The sequence below is a fragment of the Vipera ursinii genome (genome assembly GCF_947247035.1).
Source record: "Vipera ursinii genome assembly, chromosome: 1".
NCBI classification, from domain to species: domain Eukaryota; kingdom Metazoa; phylum Chordata; class Lepidosauria; order Squamata; family Viperidae; genus Vipera; species Vipera ursinii.
The window spans coordinates 63,058,551-63,079,920 of record NC_139512.1 but is presented as its reverse complement, the minus strand read 5'-3'; the positions used below and the strand labels follow the sequence as shown (position 1 = coordinate 63,079,920).

General features: G+C 37.7%; 1 protein-coding gene across 2 annotated transcripts in view; it reads right to left on the bottom strand.

The window, feature by feature from the left end:
* The window catches only part of SPRED1 (sprouty related EVH1 domain containing 1), a 79,270-nt gene that overhangs the window by 9,545 nt on the left and 48,355 nt on the right, over positions 1 to 21,370 (bottom strand). For both annotated transcript variants that reach the window (XM_083349240.1, XM_083349241.1), the window contains exons 3-5: positions 12,894 to 13,062; positions 12,150 to 12,199; positions 921 to 1,079 (exon numbers count right to left, since the gene is read on the bottom strand). In XM_083349240.1, coding sequence (XP_083205366.1) covers positions 921 to 1,079; positions 12,150 to 12,199; positions 12,894 to 13,062 — 378 coding nt within the window. The remainder of the gene's footprint in view (positions 1 to 920; positions 1,080 to 12,149; positions 12,200 to 12,893; positions 13,063 to 21,370) is intronic.

Sequence of the window (21,370 nt, the reverse complement as noted above, 5' to 3'; positions counted from 1 at the left end):
TGGGCCACACACGCAGAGCAACGTGGCGGCCTTCAGCCCCTCTTCTGTGATTTGGTTCGCCCCGAGGTAGTTTTCTACCTGGGACAAGTAGGAAGGCTATCCCTCTGGGTGCTTGATGTTGAATTCATGAAGTCTTCCGACCTTCGGCATTCTGTCTTCGGTTGGTTCCTGTGGTTTCCGATCCTGCTTCCCAAGGCCCAGGGAATAAATCCACTGAGCACGTGGTCGCTAGCATGGCTTGCTAGTCGACCATGCTAGTCGACCATGGGGGGGGGAAATGCCTTTTCCCTCCAGGCATGAGCTGTCTGTCCCCTAGTGGACTTCAGCTCTTTTTGGGAAGCAGGATCCCACCTTCATCACCAGTGTTATGTAGAAGGTTCTTCGCAGGAAAGGAGACGAGGCAAGTGAGTTCAACAAAGCTCATGGTTTATTGCTTGCCACCTAGGGACAGCCAATAGCAGCACTGGAGACCTGGAATCTGGGTTGCTGGACAGCCGTTAGCTGCTCCAGCTAACCACGTGTTATTACAATTGATCCCAAAATATAACAGCCACTGTGTCTCCCACAGTTTGTGGTGGGGGAGAGAGGTGAGGGGAAAAAACAATATCTGTCATAGAAATTGGGTAGAGGAATCTCCAAAGCACCAATTAATTATGTAAGCCAGAGAAGCGAGTTCAAAACATCTGCTTCTGCTGTTAAACAAACAACAGTTACTCATTATGGCCAAATCATTGTGAGAATTGTGATTTGTTTAAAAGCAGAAACTTCCAGTTTCTTTCCTGACATTTCACATCATTGCAGGGAAACCTCTATTCTATTATGTCTGACCTGGAACAGTGATATTGCTAGACAAAATTCTGGTAGCATTTCAGAGGTATATCTTGACACATTCCATATACAAGTTGCTTTTCATGGATTACCTGGTTTGGCTGGTTGTGGAAGTACAATCTTCTGGTGTTCAAATCTTCAAAGACCGAGGGTCTTATACATAGGTTTTTGTGAGGATCATTGCTTGCTAGAGATTCATGTTGGAAAATTGGATCTTTCATTAGCAAACTTGATGTATTTTCTGGAATTGCCTGGAAAAGTTTAAGATTAAAATACTTTGTTAGGGGTTTTTTCCCCTTCACTTCCCCTATATAAAATTAAATCCACCGCAATGTTGTTTAGAACTTCAGTTAGTAAGTTGCATATGATAAAAAGTACCATACATAATTAAAAATGCACCATACTTCATTAAAATAATGTACATATTATTTTAAATAAATGGAGGTTGCATTTATGCAGCATCAAAATAAAATTTTAATGAATATGCTGGAAGTCCTTTGATACTCAAAGCAGTGAAAGAGGAAGCAAAGAAGACATATTAATTTGAGGCTATCATTCCTTAAAGGTACTTGCTCATTGGACAAAATCTAGTTTATCAGAGATGCAGGAAAGGAAGCAACCATTCAGATCTACAAATATCAAGGCCACAAAATGTGGGTATGTGACCATACAACTGTTCTTATGTTTGTCACAAAGAAAACTGCTCTACAACGGAATGCGTATTAATCATTTTTCCAAGCCCTTATTAGCATTATGACTGTTTTGCTTGACAATCAAGAATATCAATCACGATTTCCCCTTGTTCTAATAGCCAGTAGTGGAGTAGAATGATATAGTTAAGAAGTCTCAATTCTGCAGAACAGAGAGTACAGATCTAGATATTACTATAAGTAGTACAAACATTTCCATTATAACTACTGTTTAGCCTACTTTTGGATAAATGTCTTGATCATGCCTTAATATATAAGACATCACCGGGCAAAGTCAATGTTCAAAGAATATTGTATACTTGCCAGCACCTTCATAAAAATGAGACATTTTCAATTATTATAATAATCTAAAGTATTTGTTGTATGACCAACACACTTCAAAATTTAATATGGCCTTTTTAAGTTCTGAGAAAACTCTATTAATTCAATAGAAGGTAATACTTTGATAAATTCAGAGTTGTCCAACATCCATATTACAGAACTGAACCCAACCTTTGTAGTAAAAATGTTAGCTGTAATTTAAGGTAAAGAGCCAATTAAAATAATCTCTCTTTCCTTTAACACAACTTCCTTTGAAAAGAATGATTGAAGTGGAGATTAATTAGGGAAGTCCCCCCCTCCCATAACCCCCCCTTTAAGGTTTCATATAGAAGTGGGATAGAAATGTAATGCATATATAAACAAATAGAATAGACATAATGTATTCCACGGACAAAAAGAATATTTACTTTTGTTCTAAATATCATTTAGAAAATGATTTTAAGTTTAAAACATAGATATACACACACTGACAGAATGGAAAGGAAAAAAGTCAACAACATATTTCAAATATACCCAATCCTTGTTATCTTGAATAAATATGGTAATGAATACAACAGAGCATAAAATGTTTTAAAAAAATCAAAAAGAAATGGAGGGAATCAAGCATCATACAGATCAGGGATATCTTATTTTGTTAGATGAAAAGTAGAGAAATATGGTTTCCAATTAATGCTTCATAAAAAAGGCCATTCATTTGAAAGAGGGGAGCAGAAGTTTTCTCTCACATTCCTGCAACATTTGCTCCAAAATGCATATGAACTTTCAGAATAGATTTGGGGATGCATGGAATAGCTTTGAGAAAAAATAAAGGAGAAGAAAGTTCCATTCAGAAAACAGAAGTCTTGTGAAAGGCTGTGAACTTAAAATTTTCCAAGGAAGGAATGTTCAAAACGTTAAAAACTGCTATCAAACCAAGAGACTGAGAAACATAAAACAGGGTTTCTAAAATGCCAGAGGTAGGAAAAGTGCCAAGTTAATAATGCCAAGACACTATAAGCCTTAACCACCAAAAAACCAAATTATTTGAAGGGCTTTAGACGTGGCATAAGGGTTCTTCACTAGATGATCAATTTCTGAGATACTTCAGTCAACTTCTTGTCAATTCAAGAATATATGAGTACCAAGTCTACATTTTATAACAGAACTAGTGATATGAAAGTCACCTGTTCCATCAATTATCAAAGTGTCTCTATAGCAACATTCATGCTGTTAACAGAGAAGTTAGCTACATACATTATGAATCAATTCCACCGTGAGATGGGCTGTTTTGTAGGGCTGTGCAATCTATTTGGAGGTGCATTGATCAAAGCTGCACTGAGGCCTGTTCTCTATGCTCTGAATGTGTGTATTTATTTATTTATTTATTTATTTATTTATTTGTTTTTATAAACCGCCCAAAGGACACTTCATTTGCAATTGCCACTGTAGTAAAGCGGTACCAAACTGAAAAATAGCTGCCATCAGGAAATAAGTATTCAGGGTGGGGAATTCTGCCTTATCTGTATGAAAATGATTTTTTCACAATTTCAGTTTTCTCAGAATGCAGCCGTTGAAGGCTATTCTAAAAGAGCCATTAAGATCAAGCACTCAGCATAGACAAAGGGAGATAGTTTTCTATCAAGTGTAACTGCTTTGATCCAATGAATTCTTTCTTCGAGGTCAAAACATTGTTGATTTTAAAAAATCAATACAAGTGAGGCTAAGACACAGTCCTATTTGTGGTGATAGCATCTGTTAATGTCCCATTGAAGAAAATCTAGCTGCATTTAGGATCTCGTTACTAAAGCTGGTAGTTGTGCTCACTTCAGCAGCATACACAGACATTACTCTACTTATAAACTTTTGATGATGCAAACAAATGTGTCCACAAACTCCAACGTAGAAGGTCCTGGAAGTTGAGAGAAGGTTATTTTACAGGATGCCACATAGGCATGTTTGCTTGGGCTTGCAAACAAAATGGACTTATACACAATGTAACTTGTTCATAAAGTTGAGCACTGTCCGCACACTAAACCCGGTAGACTCAATTTATAAGTATTGGCCAATGTAAGCATTCCTGCAGTCCTCAGAACGTGCAGTGTACCTATCCTGCACTGTAGCAACATATTGGCCTATATGGTTTTAAGCATCAGGAAGAACTACAGTAATGTAATGTAAATTATTTACTCTCCATTTTAGACTATGAATTTGCATGGGTTTGTTCCTAAAAAAAAACCTTAATAAAACAGTAACAAAACAAAAAATTAATCAGGAAACATAATTCCAACAAGAGGCCCAACACAAGTTGTTATCATAGTGAAAAATAAGCCAAAACAAACATTTTATAGTAAAATAACCTTGCCCCATTAATGTTAATTACAGTCTCTATCTCACTATACACAAACACAGATATACCTGATTCTTTTCTACTGCCAAACCAATTATACACCTATATTCAATATCGTTCATTTGCGACACTGGCGTAAGCTACCCATTACCACCTCTAAAGGAATTTATACCAGTTTTCAATACACAGCAGAAACCTGGTTTGCTCTCAGCTGCTGGTATAATAATTACTGTTCTATGGTTGCTAAGACATACTTTGACTTTTTTCCAAGACTATTAAAACATTTCTGCGTGCACAAGCAAAAGGATGCTGGGTAAGAGCAATAAAATGATTCCAGCTGTAGCAGTCCAGCAGAACTCAAAGCTAGAAGACAGCTGCAGAGAAAATAAAAAACAGATTGGGATTTGCTCTTCTTCAATACCTCCTCTCCACACTTTTCCCAGGATGAAGCTTGGAGGAGAGAACATTGTGCTCTTCTGCAAATCATGTTCAGACAGTAATTTAAGAAGTGAACTGAATATAAGGGATACCAATGCTCTACTCGTTTACCTTTTATAGGATCTCTCACATTTTCTAAAAGCGTTTTACTCATCAGGCTCCTTCTTCAGAACACATTTAAAAAAAGAAACATCCAATTTGAAATTAGCTCTGCTTTATGATTTCACAGACAGCAGCGATTGCTTTCAATGCCAGTAACAGTTTCTCTCCAATTAGTTGCATTCTTCTTGCCCAACATACTGAATAGCTTCAGAAGCAGCCTATGGTCTATGAAATATTTTATAGCCATTTAAGACAGAACGTTTCCCACATAAATGGGTGAACAGCATACAGCAGTTTTTCTTTCTTTCTTTAAGGATCTGAGTGCATTACTAAAGGTGCCACCTTTTGTCTACTTTATTTACAATATTAACTGGTTCTCTTTCATAATGTAGGATTTCTGTCATGTAAAGATATTTAGAATCATGGCCTAGGGCAGGGAAAGGCAATCTCGGCTCTTTTATGACTCATGGACTTCAACTCCCAGAATTCCTGAGCCAGCCAAGCTGGGTCAGGAATTCTGGGAGTTGAAGTCCATGAGTCATAAAAGAGCTGAGGTTGCCTACCCCTGCCCTAGGGTCTCTGTTGCTGCTCAAATCAATGAGAATCTCTTTACATAAAACCAGACATAGGTTTTATGCATAAGTTACCTCTCAATCAAACACGAATACTGTAAGAGAACACTCATTTCAGATGCTTAAGAATATTAGGCCAATTCCTTAGGAGAACAAGCATAGAGTATGATGTCTTGCTGTTTTCTGGCATACTCAGAAAGCAAGCTCAAAATAGAAATTCTCCTGACCCAACCACTAAGTTACACATGAAAACAGCCTTTATTTCACAACAGCTGGCCAGCATTTTATGATAGGGTTCATAAGTAACTCCCTTATTCAGATGTTCAGAGAGAACAGATATATTCCCCACTGGGAATATATCTTTAGCAGCACCCCTTTACTGTAGCTACAGCAAGTCACTGTTTCCCAAGTTTTGTAGATCACATAGTTTACACAAATCCTCACATCTTCCTTCCCACAAACATGGATAGAGCGATTCATGAAGATGCACCCAAGTAGTTAAGGAGAAAAAATAATTCATTTTTTTCCTTTTAGATTAATGATCATAATTTAAAGACAGTGTTATGAAAAAGCTTCACTGAATCAACTTAAATTAAAATTAAAAATGCCAGATCATTCCCTCTACTGTCGATTGGAATTCAGTTCAATCAAACTGTATATTTAAAATGATTTCTGAGTAAAATCCTACAGAGTATCCTTGTACCGACACACTTTTAAGGAATCACGTGTGGAGGCTTTCGGATACCAGATTCAAATGGGAGAAAGCACTCCTTCCAAGCTTAAACCACTCAACAGATTTTAGCTACATGTTTTTAAAGTGGGTTTCAAGTGTCATATGTAAGGCTGCTGGCTGCAGAGGTTTGAAAAATAGAGGATGTAAAGGAACAAAGAAGAAATGCTTTTCCAGATTCTCCACTGAGAGAAGATCTGCTTTTAATTTTATTAGCCCTGAAGATCCTATCTATTGGAACATTATTTCTTTAGGAGTATGCTCGTTTGGGAACTTCTCTTCTTCCAAATGTGACTTGCCAGAAGTAGTTTACAGAGACCTTACAAAAATCAGTGAAACCTACATCTCTTCCTTTGGCGTTGTGAACTGGAGGCAATTTTTACACTATGAAGATAGTTTTGATTATTGTTTGAGGCAGGTTAAAAATCCATCAGGGATTATCAAAATAGTCTATAATTTATCCCAACAGTGCTGAAGACTATCTGTTTATGTTCAAAATAAGCTAGTAAGATCTAAAAGATCCCCAAATTTCATGAAGCAAATTTTGATGGAAAGGAGTATCTTGCACAGGGAAAATATTCCCATCTCTTTCCAGGCTAACAAAAGCTCCTGGGAAGAGGCTCGTTGAATACAATTTTGTTACACAGCAAGATCACTTAGATTTGAAAGAGTTTTAAGCTGTGCTTTTAGGACTGGTTCCCAATTCTGCCAACCCTTCCCTTTTTTCCCCTCAACCATATTGGGTTTATTTATTTATTTATTTATTTATTTATTTATTTTATTACATTTATATACCGCCCTTTCCCGAAGGACTCAGGGCGGTTTACAGGGTAATTAAAAACCAAAAATACAAAAGTTAAAAACCAAGTTTAAAAAAGATTAAATTTATCCCTGTATAAATAAAACCCCAATTAAAATAAATTAATCCTCAGCCTGGGCCAGAGAGCTCGAAGAGCCAGGTCTTCAGGCCCCGGCGGAATGAACGGAGGTCGGGGGCAGTCCTCAGCTCCACTGGTAGCTGGTTCCAAAGGGCAGGTGCCCCCACTGAGAAGGCCCTATCCCTGGGTGTTACCCGCCGGCAATCTCTTACCGGTGGCACCCTGAGAAGACCCTCCCTGTGGGAGCGCACTGGACGAAGGGAACTTGATGCCGGCAGCAGATGTTCCCTCAGATAACCCGGACCCAAGCCATGTAGGGCTTTATAGGTCATCACCAGCACCTTGAATTTCACCCGGAGGGCAACCGGAAGCCAATGCAGCTCGCGGAGTAGAGGTGTTACGTGGGAGTATCGGGAGACCCCCATCACAACTCGGGCGGCCGCATTCTGCACCAGTTGAAGCCTCTGAGTGGTCCTCAAGGGCAGCCCCATGTAGAGAGCGTTGCAGTAGTCCAAACGGGAGGTCACAAGCACATGAGTGACTGTGCGTAGGGCATCTCAGTCCAGATAGGGTCGCAACTGGCGCACCAGGCGAACCTGGGCAAAAGCCCCCCTGGTCACGGCTCCTATATGGTCTTCAAAATTGAGTCGTGAATCCAGGAGGACGCCCAAGTTGCGAGCCCTATCAACGGGGGTAACACCTCGCCCCCCATCGTTAGAGATGGAATAGTCTGGTTGACCCGAGATGCCGATATGCACAGCCACTCAGTCTTGGCGGGACTGAGACGAAGCCTGTTTCGTCTCAATCCTGTTACCTGACAGTAGTCTGCTTTTTAACTGTATTAACTGGATATTTTTAAATACAGATAATCTTTGACTTGCAACAGTTCGTTTAGTGACCATTCACGGAAAAATGTGACTTATGACTGTTTTTCACACTTATGACAATTGTGGCATCTTCATGGTCACGTGATTAAAATTCAGATGCTTGGCATCTGACTCATATTTATGATGGTTGCAGTGCCCTGATGTCATGTGATCATCTTTTGCAACCTTCTGACAAGCAAAGTCAGTGGCCAAGTCAGGTTCACTTAACAACCGTGTTACTAATGTAACAATTGCAGTGAGTCACTTAACTGTGGCAAGAAAGGTCGTAAAATGGGGCAAAATTCACTTAAGAATAGAAATTTTGGGCTCATTTGTGGTTGTTAAGTCGAGAACTACCTGTAATCAATCCAAAACTGATTTTGGTTTTCCAGCTACACATTACATCAATAGCTCAGTAGTCATTCCTGGTTCTTTATTTAGTTACTTCCAGCTGAATTCTCAGCCCATAAAAAAATGTTGCTTATCATTCCAAGTTCATGGCCTTCTACTTGGCAGGACGTCATTTCATTCCATTTCTATTACTCCAGTTCCTGTTCTTCCTGTGCAACTTCCTAGTCCTTCCGATCTCATAATACCGTCCAAATTAGTGTTGTCTATTTCAAGACTCAAGATTTCCTTTCTAAAACAAATACTTCAACACTATTAAATTAAAACAAGCTTGATCAATTACATTAGTGCTTCCTTCAAACTCAATGTTTCTTTTTAATACAATGCTTTATCAAACTAATTGTAACTTAGTGAGTTGAAGTATTCATATTGCTACACAACGTGTTCATTTTAAATATTATTTTCTTTTGTGGTTTTGTTCTTTATACACTCTTTTATTATATCCAGATCGCTTTCAGCATTCTCTCAAAAGACTGCTGCATTATATTTCCTTTTATATTTTAGTATCTTCATATGATGATCAAAATATGCACATTTTATTTGAATATTGGTACAAAGTAACTGATTTTCTAACAGATAAGTCATGCTATGCTATTGACACTACTTGATTGTCAAAGGTTTGCCATATACATAGTGATACAAAGAGAAGACATAGGGGTGCTGGGCTCTTCATAGACAAGCAATTTTATTTCCAAGTTTGCACTTCTCTTTACATATAAAACACAGTGGAAAACAACTTTCTTAGTCTCTAAAAAATTGCAGAAAGCAGAAACGGTGAATGTATGATAGGTGGTCCAAAATATTTGCCACAATTTACACTGGGTGATATTAAGTATTAAGCTTCAGAGGCCTACAGATTTTTTCCCCCTTATTATCCCCACCACAAGGAAGTAATCACCCAATAATTGTGAAGCAATTAAAGTGTGACTGTTGGTCTTAATGCCTTCCCAGAGCTTTTATACACATTTTTTTCTCCTTATCTTTTAAACACCCCCCTCCCCAATGAGCCAAATTATAGCTATCACTATTTTGTTCCTGACTTTCAGCAGAATATCTGGAAGGCACAAAATGGTTGCGACCTCTGGCTGCCTGCTCTTGAGCCAAGGCAATGAAAATTGCGGCCATAAATTATCTTACCAGGAAGTTAATGTGATTGCTTCTTTATATAAAGGTCTGCCTTGCAAATACATGTGATCTATTGTTGAACTATGAATACACCCACACCCATACCCTTGGGGGTGGGGGTGGGGGTTAGTCCAATACTCTAATCCATATTCAGGTGTCTGTTTTAGAACTAATGGGAAATCAATGAATCTACCAAAGCCTGAAAGCCTGGATATAAGTGAAAACTGTGGAACAGATTCCATTAGACCAGTTTAAACATTCAAACTAGAACACATTTAAAGGTGACAATGCAGACCCCGCCTTTTGCAAAACAGAAGATTTATTTTCCTTCTCAGATAATTTCACCTTTATAGTTATATTCTATGGTTGCATGTTGGACACAGTACTTTGAAAACATGATATAAAATGCTTGCTTAGTTGCCTGAAACATTTATTTCCTTTTCAAATATCATCAGTAACAACAGTTTTAAATTTGGAAATAAGTTTCAGTTTGTTACCAAGCTTGTTATGAAAGCTTGTTCTAAGATACTGGCTTTGTTTTTGCTTTAATAACTCTGCCAATTTTTTGCTTACTTAACATTAGTTGTTTGTTGCTTTTTGGAAGAAAGTACTTTCATCAAAGATTCACTGTTTGAGGGGTTTTTTTTCTCTCTTGATACTATATATGCAAACAAGAAAGCAGATGAAGGGTTCAGGATATGTATTAAAAGAAAATGTTGATCTTCTTTGTTGTGTCTGTAATTTTTTTCCTTTTTGCCTTATTCCAAACCAGAACGACTAGTTTAAGTAAGGAAGTGTTTATCTGTAGCCAACAAGGAAACCTCTCTTGACACCAGCCAGGCTCCCTGCCTTACCAAAATTAATCAATTTATTCTAAAAATTGGGAATCAAGTACTATAAAGCACTAGTATCATTTTTATTTTCAAGATTTGTAGAGATATTCCACATTCACATTTTGAATAGTAAAAATGGTGGCTGATAGTAGCCCGGTTTTGAAGGATGCCTACCTGTTCAGGAAAAAAAATGGCATAAGTGGATGTATTAACAATCTAGAAATTTTTAAAGGGATGACAGAAACAATTCTCTGTGGATATATGCAAGTTGCTTTCAAAAACCCAAACATGTTGCAAGATTCTTTTGCTTACTGACGAAACAGGCCGTACCACAAAGAAAGACAGCTACCTACGATCCTCAGAAGTTCAAGATCTTGGAGAAATCTTGCATTGCCCAGAGTGGTAAAAACACAAAGGGAACCCTGGCAAATTATGCTCAATTATCACGCTAGTGTATATTCAGTTCATACAATAAGAGTAGAAAGAAGAGAGAGCCCCCTGCGGTAGCAGGTGTCAGCAGTAAATCTTCTCTCTCCAAAAATGTTAAATGCTTTTTCGGGAATTGGTTTGCTCAACAGAAGGCTACATAGACATAACTCAGCTGGATTCTTTTCTTTACAGCAGGAAACAATGAGGTTGTATACACAAAGATTTGCCTGCTGCAGTCTTCATACGGGTCACTGCTCCAGGGTTTAAATTATAGATTTTTTCCAACCCACGTTTCCCAGTCAGATTCTCTTGATGGTTTTGGAAGGATAGTTGTTTTTCCCTAATGAAATCCATAAACTTTATTCCTGTACGTTCCTAATTTTTAATCAAATTCTGGCAAAAAAAGCAGCATTTTAATGTTGCTTTTGCTCTCAGATAATCCTGACCACCAGTAATACCATTTCAGTATAAAGTTGGGATACTAGATACTGGTATACATGAAATTAAAACAAAACACTTTTCTGAATACAGGTAATCCTCAACTTACAACAGTTCATTTAGTGACTGTTCAAAGTTACAATGGCACTGAAAAAAGTGACTTATCACCATTTTTCACACTTATGACCGCTGTAGCATCACCACGGTCACGTGAATTACAGTCAGATGCTTGACAACTGGTTCGTATTTATGATGGTTGCAGTATCCTGAGGTCAGGTGATCATTTGCGATGTCCTGACAAGCAAAGTCAATGGGGAAGCCAGATTCATATAACAACCGTGTTACTAATTTAACAACTGTGGTGATTCACTTAACAAATGTGGCATAGAAAGTCGTAAAATGGGGCACAACTCACTTAACAAATTACTCACTTAGCAACATAAATTCTGGGCTCAATTATGATCATAAGTTGAGGACTACCTGTATTCAGAACAAGTACATTAGGAAACTGAACCACTTCGTGTTCATGTTTGGGTAAGTCTTTTCTATGAAGTGATAAGGAAACATGCATCTTTGCCATTTAAGCCTAGGAAATATACTTCTTATTGACCATTGTGTTAAGCCTAGATTGAAAATTTCATTATTGTGCTTACCTTTACTGTATTATGAGCACAGCTTTTACCATGTTGTTTCTGTAAATTCCTGACTGTTTTGATAGGGTTAGGGTACCAAGCAGACATTTAAGAGGTAGAAACATTGCTGCTTTGGGGGCTGAACCCTAACACTGAAAACACAATATCTGAAAATCTTGCCTTGTTAAATCCCACATCCCTAACAATATGTTACCACCATCACAGTTTCTGTCAATGAATCATTTCTTTTCAGGGATTAGAAGAGTTAATAATTAGCTTGTAGACCCTGTCACTCATGTGTTTGCAAACCACACTGGTTCGTTAGCAGCTTTCATGGTAATAGTTGTGCAAGTCCCTAAGAATAAAAGATGTCCACCAGCCTTATCTCAAGGCAAAACTGTCCCAAAACAGTTTTTACCCACGGATAAAAATGAATGTAAGTATCTCTTTTAGATTAAGAGTTATTGTAATTTCAGTCAATGTAATTAACATAGTGGACTGGAAAACACTTACCGGAAAGCCATCTGCAGGCACTTCGATTTCATCATGTGAGGTCAGACAACCTATGGGTGAAAGACACAAGCATCAAATTTTAACTTGGGTTTATTTGTTTTCTAGAGATTCTCAGTAAGCATAGCACCAGAGTTTTATAAGGAATATTTATATCATTATAATACAGGATATAATAAAACACATTATGTGAGGAAACACTTTAGACAGCGGCACATTTTGTTTCCATATCCTTTTCCTGGTAGAAAACAGGAATATATATCTATTTTAATACACTGATTTTGAATGATTGCTCTGTTCCCAAAAGTCACCCTTTGAGGACAAGGGACAGTTCGCATGTTACAAAGTTTGAGACAAGGACCAAATAACTTCAAATGCCATGGTGTGTGCCTGTTTACAAATTGAGTATGGACATTGCTCCATTCTGTATAAGGGGACAGTGAGAACAAAGTATTTTTTGAAGGAAAGTAAAACTTTGTTGACTACTGAAAGTTGCAGGGGGTTTTTTTTTCCAAATAAGATCTGGACTTTTTTTACTGTTAAACATACTGCTCTTTTTTTCCTCAAGACTTTAGCAAGCATTTTCCTTTTGCATATGTGCACATATATATCAGTGATACTTTTTGGCTTTCATTCTTTAAAACTGGCAGTAAGTAGGCTAGTGAGAGCAGATGAAATGAACAACTAAAAAGAAAAAAAAGGAAGGTGTAAGCTTTTTAAACAAAACAATCCCTGAATAATGCATACCTTGAGATATATCTTCAACAGCCCTACGAATTCCTCTATCAAATGCTCTTGCATCAGCGGGACTTTGAAATGTGAGGCCAAATTTTTTTTCATCAATCTTCCAGTGGTGAAAAGTTGGCGTAACTTTATTGTAAATAAGCTGCTTCTTTAATGTACACTCCAAAACCACCTGAAAAGAAACCAAGTTAAAAGAGGAGGTTACTATAGAGGACTTGTGTGTTTTTGTGTATTTAATTTTTCTTCTATTGAAGCTTTTCATAGAAAAAAGGAAACAAGTCATAGCATAAAAGACCTAATTACTAAAATATACAATGCAAATTTAATCACAAAGCTCTAAAAGCTAGCACCAAATGCCCATCAGTTTAATAACCTATCCCACCTATCCCAAAATTTAATTAATGTGAAATCAAAAGCAGAAAACAGAAACATTTACACAAAGAAAAAGGAAGCTGTATAAATGGGAACCCTGGTTTTTGGTCCCTGCCAGCAAGTTTGGCTATACCTGAACAGAAGCACAACAGTCTGTAAAGTGAACTGATTCTGGACTATTTAGGTTTGTAAATAACAGGATTTGAGAGAGACAGCTTTCACAAGTGATAAAATATTGGAATAGATTGCTTGATATGCCCATGTGATATTCCTGCTTTGCAACTTGTATTGGTTGCCAGTTTGAATTCTGCTTTTATTATTTTCACAAATAGCTCAAGGCAGCGAACATACCCCACACACCTTCCTCCTCTAATTTTCCCCATAACAACCCTGTCAGGTAGTTCGGATTGAGAGAGCGGGGGAAGAGGGAGGGAGGGAGACTGGCCCAAAGTCACCCAGCTGGCTTTCGTGGCTCAGGTGGGACTAGAACTCACAGGTGGGACTAGAACTAGAACTCTTTCTAGACTGGTGCCCTAACCACTTGACCAAACTTGTTCTAGGCAAACTGCTAATTTGAGGGAACACCTGCTGCCGGCATCAAACGCCCTTCGCCCAGTGCGCTCCCACAGGGAGGGTCTGCTCAGGGTCCCGCCGGTAAGAGATTGCCGGCGGGTGACACCCAGGGATAGGGCTTTCTCAGTGGGGGCGCCTGCCCTCTGGAACCAGCTGCTGGTGGAGCTGAGGACTGCTCCCGACCTCCGATCATTCCGCCGGGGCCTGAAGACCTGGCTCTTTGAGCTCTCGGGCCCAGGCTGAGGAGACATTCATTTTAATTGGGGTTTTTTAATAGTACAGGGTTGATTTAATATTTTTTAAATTGGGTTTTAACTTTTGTATGGTTGATTTTTAACTCCCTGTAAACCGCCCTGAGTCCTCAGGGAAAGGGCGGTATATAAATGCAATAAAATAAAAAATAAATAAATAAATAAATAATCTTGCTTTTCAGTCTAGGGCACCTGCCTTTTGGAATGATATTCCTCCTGAAATATGGGTGGCTCCCACCTGAATGGTGTCCTGCAGATCCTTAAACACCTGGTTCATCTCCTAGGCTTTTGGCTAAGGTGGTTAGGAACCACTGCTAGGGATATGGTACTTGTTTTATGTATTGACTGGATCTGCCATTTCTTTACTGTTCTAGATAGATTTTCTTTGTTATATTGTCCTGTTCTGTGAGACACTCAGACTCAGTCTGGAATTGGGTGGTGTCTAAACTGAACGAACAAATGAATGAACCTATCTTCTGAAAACCTTCCTCCCTGGCTGTCCAAACATCTAATTTGGATGTGACTAAGTAACTAAGACCAACTGTATTATAGAGGTTAAGAACTAGGATCAGAAAGAACCAGATTGTAGTCTGCTCTTAGCAACAGAATTCTACTTTATGGATTTGGGCCATTCACTCTGGAAATATAGGGGAAGGGAAAGCTATATATGTTGCCTTGAGCTCCCGAATTAAATGCAGAGTAAGTCTGCAGAATTAAATGCAAGTAGTCCTCATCTTATGATCACATCTGGGACCAGAATCTCGTGAAGCAATAGTTAAACAAAATGTCATATGACTGCTTCATTCAACAACCACAGAGTCAGCACTCCCAGTTGTGGCAATTAAACAAACTCCCAAGTCATTAAGTGGGCAGAATGAAAGTTGCCTGCAGAAGGATTTCAGCTCCATCCTGTGGTAGGCAGCTCTTTGAGAATGAAACAATGTCTTTGCAGAGATTCAGACCGCTGTAATTTCAGACTGCTGTTAAGTGAATGATTGTAAATCAAGGATTAACTGTAGCATAAATAGTTCTAAATGTACATCTGGTTGGGCATTATTGGAAGCAAATCCTTAATTAAATAGGGCTTTGCTTTCCAATATCTCTGTTAATGTTCTTTGTGCTATATATTAAAAGGTTTTCCCCCCTAAGAAAATAATTTTTAAAAAATCAGTATCTGAATGTATTCTATTCTTTTAAACAAATCCAGGTTTTCTATTCTCACTTTTTTTTGTATCTATGCAAACAAAAGGGGATTTCTTTATTATGGATCTGCCATGTGATGTAGCTGCTTTAAGAAACTGCAGACAGATGTTATATTTATGACTTTGCACACAGTGAACACCATTTCAGAATCAAATCAAAATCCTTTCCTGGCCATACTCAATTTCCATCAACTGCTTTTGTTTCACACAGTTCTGTTCCCAAGCTGCTTTTCTTTCTACAGAATGCTGTTGGGTCCTCTTCAATTTTAGATTAAAAAAAACCCCTCAAAATGTGTGGATAGCATCCAGGATTAGCAATTACAGGAAAAAAAATGTGATGGTTTTTCAACAACCCTGATTAATCTATCCACTTTTAGTTTCATTCATTCATCTTGTCTTTCAAAAAGAAATACAAAGGTTTTTCTTAGCTCTAAACTGTGACGTAGGTTAAGGCAAGAAAAACTGGGCCCTGGGTTACCCAGATTTTTCTGTTCTGCTCCTGCACAATATTTTCAATCTTTTTTGTCTCCCTTTTTCCTTGCTAAAAATTATTGTGCTAAATTTCCATAGTCATTTAACTCTAAATTATGGAAGAAGTATACCAAGCAATGACATTTTTAAAAAATGTTTCTTTAATTGCCATTACTTCTCAAATTCCTATTCTGGAAGGTCTAATGGTACAAGTTTTCAAAAGCCTTTTTTCATTGTCTGAATATGCTGCCTCTACATTGATTAAACAAAGGTAACAGAGAGTAAGATATGCAACAGGCAACAAACTGACTCATTATAAAATTGGAAAGCAAAGTTAAGTATCACTTTAAAAGCAATAGCATTTGACAATCAGAAATACTGAAACCTGCGTGCCTGCTTAATGCTTCATATAAAAGGAACTATCCGTCTATGTTTACATAGCTTAAAACAGCAGCAGACCTGTCCAGGTTAGAGTGGAAGGTAATTGTTCAAACTAGACTGGCTGGAGCCAGATTTCAGAAGGGAAGTATAATGAAGGAGGAAGTGTGCAATTATGTCAAGGGTGCTTTGTGAAGAAAGAGAGAGAGAGAGAGGGACCAAAAAAAAAAACTGCTTTACATTCCAAGAGAGGTCTAAACAAGCTGGGTAAACAAGTCCAGAAATAGTCTCTGTCATTCCAAAGTGAAACCCATTTCCTCAGTGCTATCTCTTTCAAGATACTGGACAGATTGTTTGTCAAAAACATGTCAAGCAAGTATTCTCATTCATGAAAGTACACCTAGTATTTTGCCACGAGTACTCTCAATTAAAGCAAAATAACTCAAAAAGATTTTACTTACATAAGACTTCTCTAATCTTGTGCTTGCCAGATGTGATGGGGGTCACACCCACAGAATTGTCTTTTCCTACCTAAATTCCAATGCATTTGGTTTTCTGAATGTCTTGCTACCCCACGCTAAGCTTGTAATGTCTTGCTACCCTACTGCTAAGCTTGTAAGCCGCCCTGAGTCTTCGGAGAAGGGCGGGATATAAATGGAAATAAAATAAAATAAATAAATAAATAAATAAATAGACAAGACAGACAGCAAGTATACATCAAAGCACATACTAATGTACTGTTTCCAGTTAAGTTCTATTCTTAATTTTCGGGAACTGCACTACAGCAAGAAAATGTTTCATAATGTAATGCCAAGCAAGTTTTAAAGGTTCAAAAATTAAGTGATGTACAATCCCTCCCTGTTGTCTTCCTTTTAAATGCACTCCACTTTACCACCTCAGCTCATGATGTTGAGCACTTGAATTTAAACCCCTGATCCAAGTGGCCAGGATGGCCAGGAATTCTGAGATGGCAAGTTCGATGTGTCTGGGGGGACTGAGTTAACCAGTCAAAGAGGCTTTTCAGGGCTGAGGAATAGAAGTAGGATAAAATAAAAGTATGGAAACCGGTCCATCCACACTGAATGGCAGGACAACTCCTAAGAAAAGCAAAGGCAGGGCTACCTGATGACTTTTGAAGTCTGACCTATAATTAGTGGTTTATGACAGCCCCCCCCCTCCCAGAAACAAATCAGCTTGCTCTTAATCTTTCTTTCTCTCATTGGCTCTGCGCTAATCCTTTGATACACTGTTGTGTTACCTTATTATTCTGTATATATATATATATACACACACATTGCAAGAACACATTGCAAAAGGAACAGCAGCAACGACAAGACAGTGAGTGGGCTTACTGACAGCAAGACTTTTTGCCAGCTCAAACTTAATTACTGTTTCAATAGCAGCTTTTACAAAACTTTTCCTATAATGGTGTACTGTCGATATATTACACCTAAAGTAAAAATGCACTTGTTAAAAACGGTGAGAAATCATAAGAAGTACATTCTAGCTGCTCAGAACCTTTGGAGTCCAGGCCAAACATATACCTGGCAATATATTTTCAGATAGGAGAATGATTATTGTTGCCATCTTCTCCATTTGTACATCTTCAATAATGGGTAAAGACACACACAGGAGTACCAGAGAGTGATTTTCCAATTCTATCACTTTTTCCTTCCTCCACAATTAGCTAACAGTGGCAACATCGTTTGGGGAACAGCAAATGGCCCTTGTTTTCCTGAACTGCCTTGTTCACTCTAGCTCAGGGGTGTCAAACTCAATTTCATTGAGGGCCGCATCAGCATTGCAGTTGCCCTCAGGGGGCCGGGTGGGTATGGCCAGGGTGGGCGTGGCCTATTGGGTAGGCGTGGCTAGAGTGCATATGGCCTACTGGGTGGGCGTGGCCAGCTCTACATCATTCGCATCAAAGGTGCCTATGGGGGCCTGGGCAGGAGTGGGACAGATCTGAGGGTCTCTGGCAGAAGGAGGGTCTCTGGGCCAGGGCCTAGGCAGTGGGGGCCGTTCCCTCACTGTTTCCAGGATGGCTTCACGGGCCACATTAAACCATTTCGCGGGCCGGATCCGGCCCCCAGGCCTTGTGTTTGAGATGTCTGCTCTAGCTACAGAAAAAGTAACAAGCACTTGGCCAGATCTCCCCTCCCTCCAAGTCTCCTATGGTTCGCTTTCTGGTGCTAGCTTCTCTTCTTTGTGTTCTCTGTTTTCTGACTTGATAGCTAAGGTAATACGTTTGCAGAGAAAAGAAAAGAAATATTTGAAATCCAGATTTCCTTGTTTCTTCAGGTCATAAAAGGGTCAATAAAAGATGGTAGCAGCATTGTCATGTTTTGATTCTATTGGAACTACAGCACTAATGGCATTGCTCAGTTGGAAAACCAGGGATACAAAGCGGTAAAATTTCAGACAGAAGATGAAAAGAGGAAGAAGCACAACACGCAGATTCATCAATTTCAAGAGTCCATGTGTGTATACTATCATACAGAATTGGACAACACACTGAAGCTCTCTCATCCATACTAAATACTCTCATTCTTCATGATTTAGCTTATTCTAAGCAATTATTTCACTATTCCCACCCTAAACTTTACCAACCTTATTTATCTAGAATAATTTGCTTTAGGTTCTAAAATGACACTTTTGAAGATTTTCAAATATAAATTCTTATCAACTGCATTACTCCTTTTTGCTGGCGGCAACCTTATGGAAAACTGTAAAGGGCAACCATGGAACAGATTTCTTACAACCTAAGAAACCCTAAACCTTGGATTGATAGCTGTTACAAAAGGGCAGAAAAGCAAGCATCAAAAAAAGTGAAGTGTAAGAAAAGGACCTGCATCTGGTTTGCATCCCTACTCTCTATATCAACGACTTTCTTACAAACCAACCCTGCTTCACTGCATCTACAGACCACTTCATACATATATGATTTTTAAGAATCAGCAGCCATTTAAATAGCAAATGAACAGATCTTTAAGACTAATGATGATGACTAAATCTTTATACATTCAAAGACTATATTATTTAGCAGCTGCTCTGTTGAAAGTATGAATAAAGCAGTTTCGCAAGCTCTACATTTAATTTAAATGACAAAATAGGCACTCAGGGCAGATATTACATGGATTACTATGTGCCAGGCTGATGGCTTCCCAGTTATGTGGGAGATGCCTCTTGCATGGCTATAGGTAACATTTAAAGAAAGTAATCCATCTAGGGAGTTTCCATGTGCCAATCCCAGGTCTTGGTCCCTGCCCTTCTGGCTGAGTTGTAACCCTAATCTTACGTAAATGTAACTTTCATCAAGCTAGAGCTATGTTTAAAGAGCTCTTGATTTATTAGCAATTCAGTGAATAGTTATATCCAGCTGCACCTATAAGCATGATAATGTGCAAGAAATGGATATCTGAATTATACTAATGAACAATTCTATGCTAAAGAGGCAACTAATAACCCATTTAGTTTGCTGATTTCCTGCAATTTATCATTTCATTTTTCTGGAACAAAGTCTATTTTCACTGGAAAAAAAGATTTTTGTTAATTGCAATCTTTTTCACAATTTACATTCTTAAGAGTGACATTATCTCAACTTTTAAGATTTCAATGCTGATAACAATACATTGTATGTATATGTGTATGTATACACACACATATACATACAATGTATTGTTATACACACACATACACCCACAACTTTATATAATAATATATCTTGAGTGTGTCAGTACACTTCATCTAACTACTAATTGTGAGTTGAAAGCAACAGTAACTTGTGAGATAGTTTTTAGATTGCAGAGTCTAATAATAGTGTGAGTATGATATCTGTTAGATCTCCAATGAACCGCTAAATTACAAAATAATTTGGAATAAAACTAAAGTGAGGGAATGATGAAAGATTCCATATGGGAATGATAGTGCTATGTAGAAAACTGGAATTTGAAAGAGCACTATTCATACTGTTAACATCTAAGAAAAGGATAATGAAGTCAATGGTCCAAGATATGACAATGAGTTAAATTTGTGAAGTATAGTGCAACTTAATATTTATTTAACTAATTTATACAGCTGTCCACTTGCCAGAGTGACACTGAACAGGTAACAGGATATTATTTTGAAAGATAACGTGTATGCAGTGAAGATTTTTGTTTTTTATCAAGTAACTGAGAAATGAATAAAAGCAAAAAATTATACATTTATTGATTTAAAGAAAATATATAATGAAGTTTGTAAATGTATTTCAGAAATTTTCTACAAGTATGGAATTTAAGATTGGTTACTGCATGTAATAAGAATAGTATATGATGGAAGTTAAACATGCATGGAAATAAGGAAATGATTCAACAGCGAAAGCAAGGATGTGTGATATATAATGCATTTATTGATAAACATATATGGAATACTTGCAATAATTCTAGAAGTGAATTAGTCAAGGACATGAAAAGGGCTGCAAATGATGCAATACTCTTGGCTAGGAATACAAATGATTGCAGTGATATTAGATACAGTATGAATGAGGACAATGATAACAAAAAAGAGCAAATAGAAAAATTTGTATACTTTGGTAGAACATTTTTTAAAGATAGAAAAATATGTTATTTTGTTAAATACTGGTAAAAAAGTAATTGCTATTACCTGATCTATTGCAAGGAATCTATATTTATAGGAAGCAATTTAAATGTGTGTGTAGGGGCACAATTCTGACTACTGTGTTCCATGGAAATGAGGCCAGATATGTCAGGAGAAACAGCACAGTGAATTAAAATGTAGTTTACTTTATGAACTGAAAAAGGATATGTATGGTAAAATAAGAGATAAGGTCAGGAATGAATGGAGTTTCAATGAATGAAGACTAAATACAAAAGTAACTAGTATGTAAGAAGCACATTGAGATAATTTTGGTTAGACAGAGAGTATGAAGCGTATTACAAAGTCAATCTATGAAGGAAAGCTAAAGAGAAAAACCACAGATCCTCAAAAAGAGACATGAAATTTAAAGAACTAAAGGCAACGTATGAATTGGTGCACGAAGCAGAAACAGAAAAATATGTACAGGCACAGTGAATAATATAATGTGTGCTAGATTTAATTAGATATTATCTTGTTTTAGCTCTGCTTCCAGTTTATTTGCTTACTACTTCTTACACTTTTTCTGTGGTTTGTATAATGATGCTTATCCTGAAATGGATTAGTGTTTTTCAAATTTTCAAATTTGGCAATTTTAAGA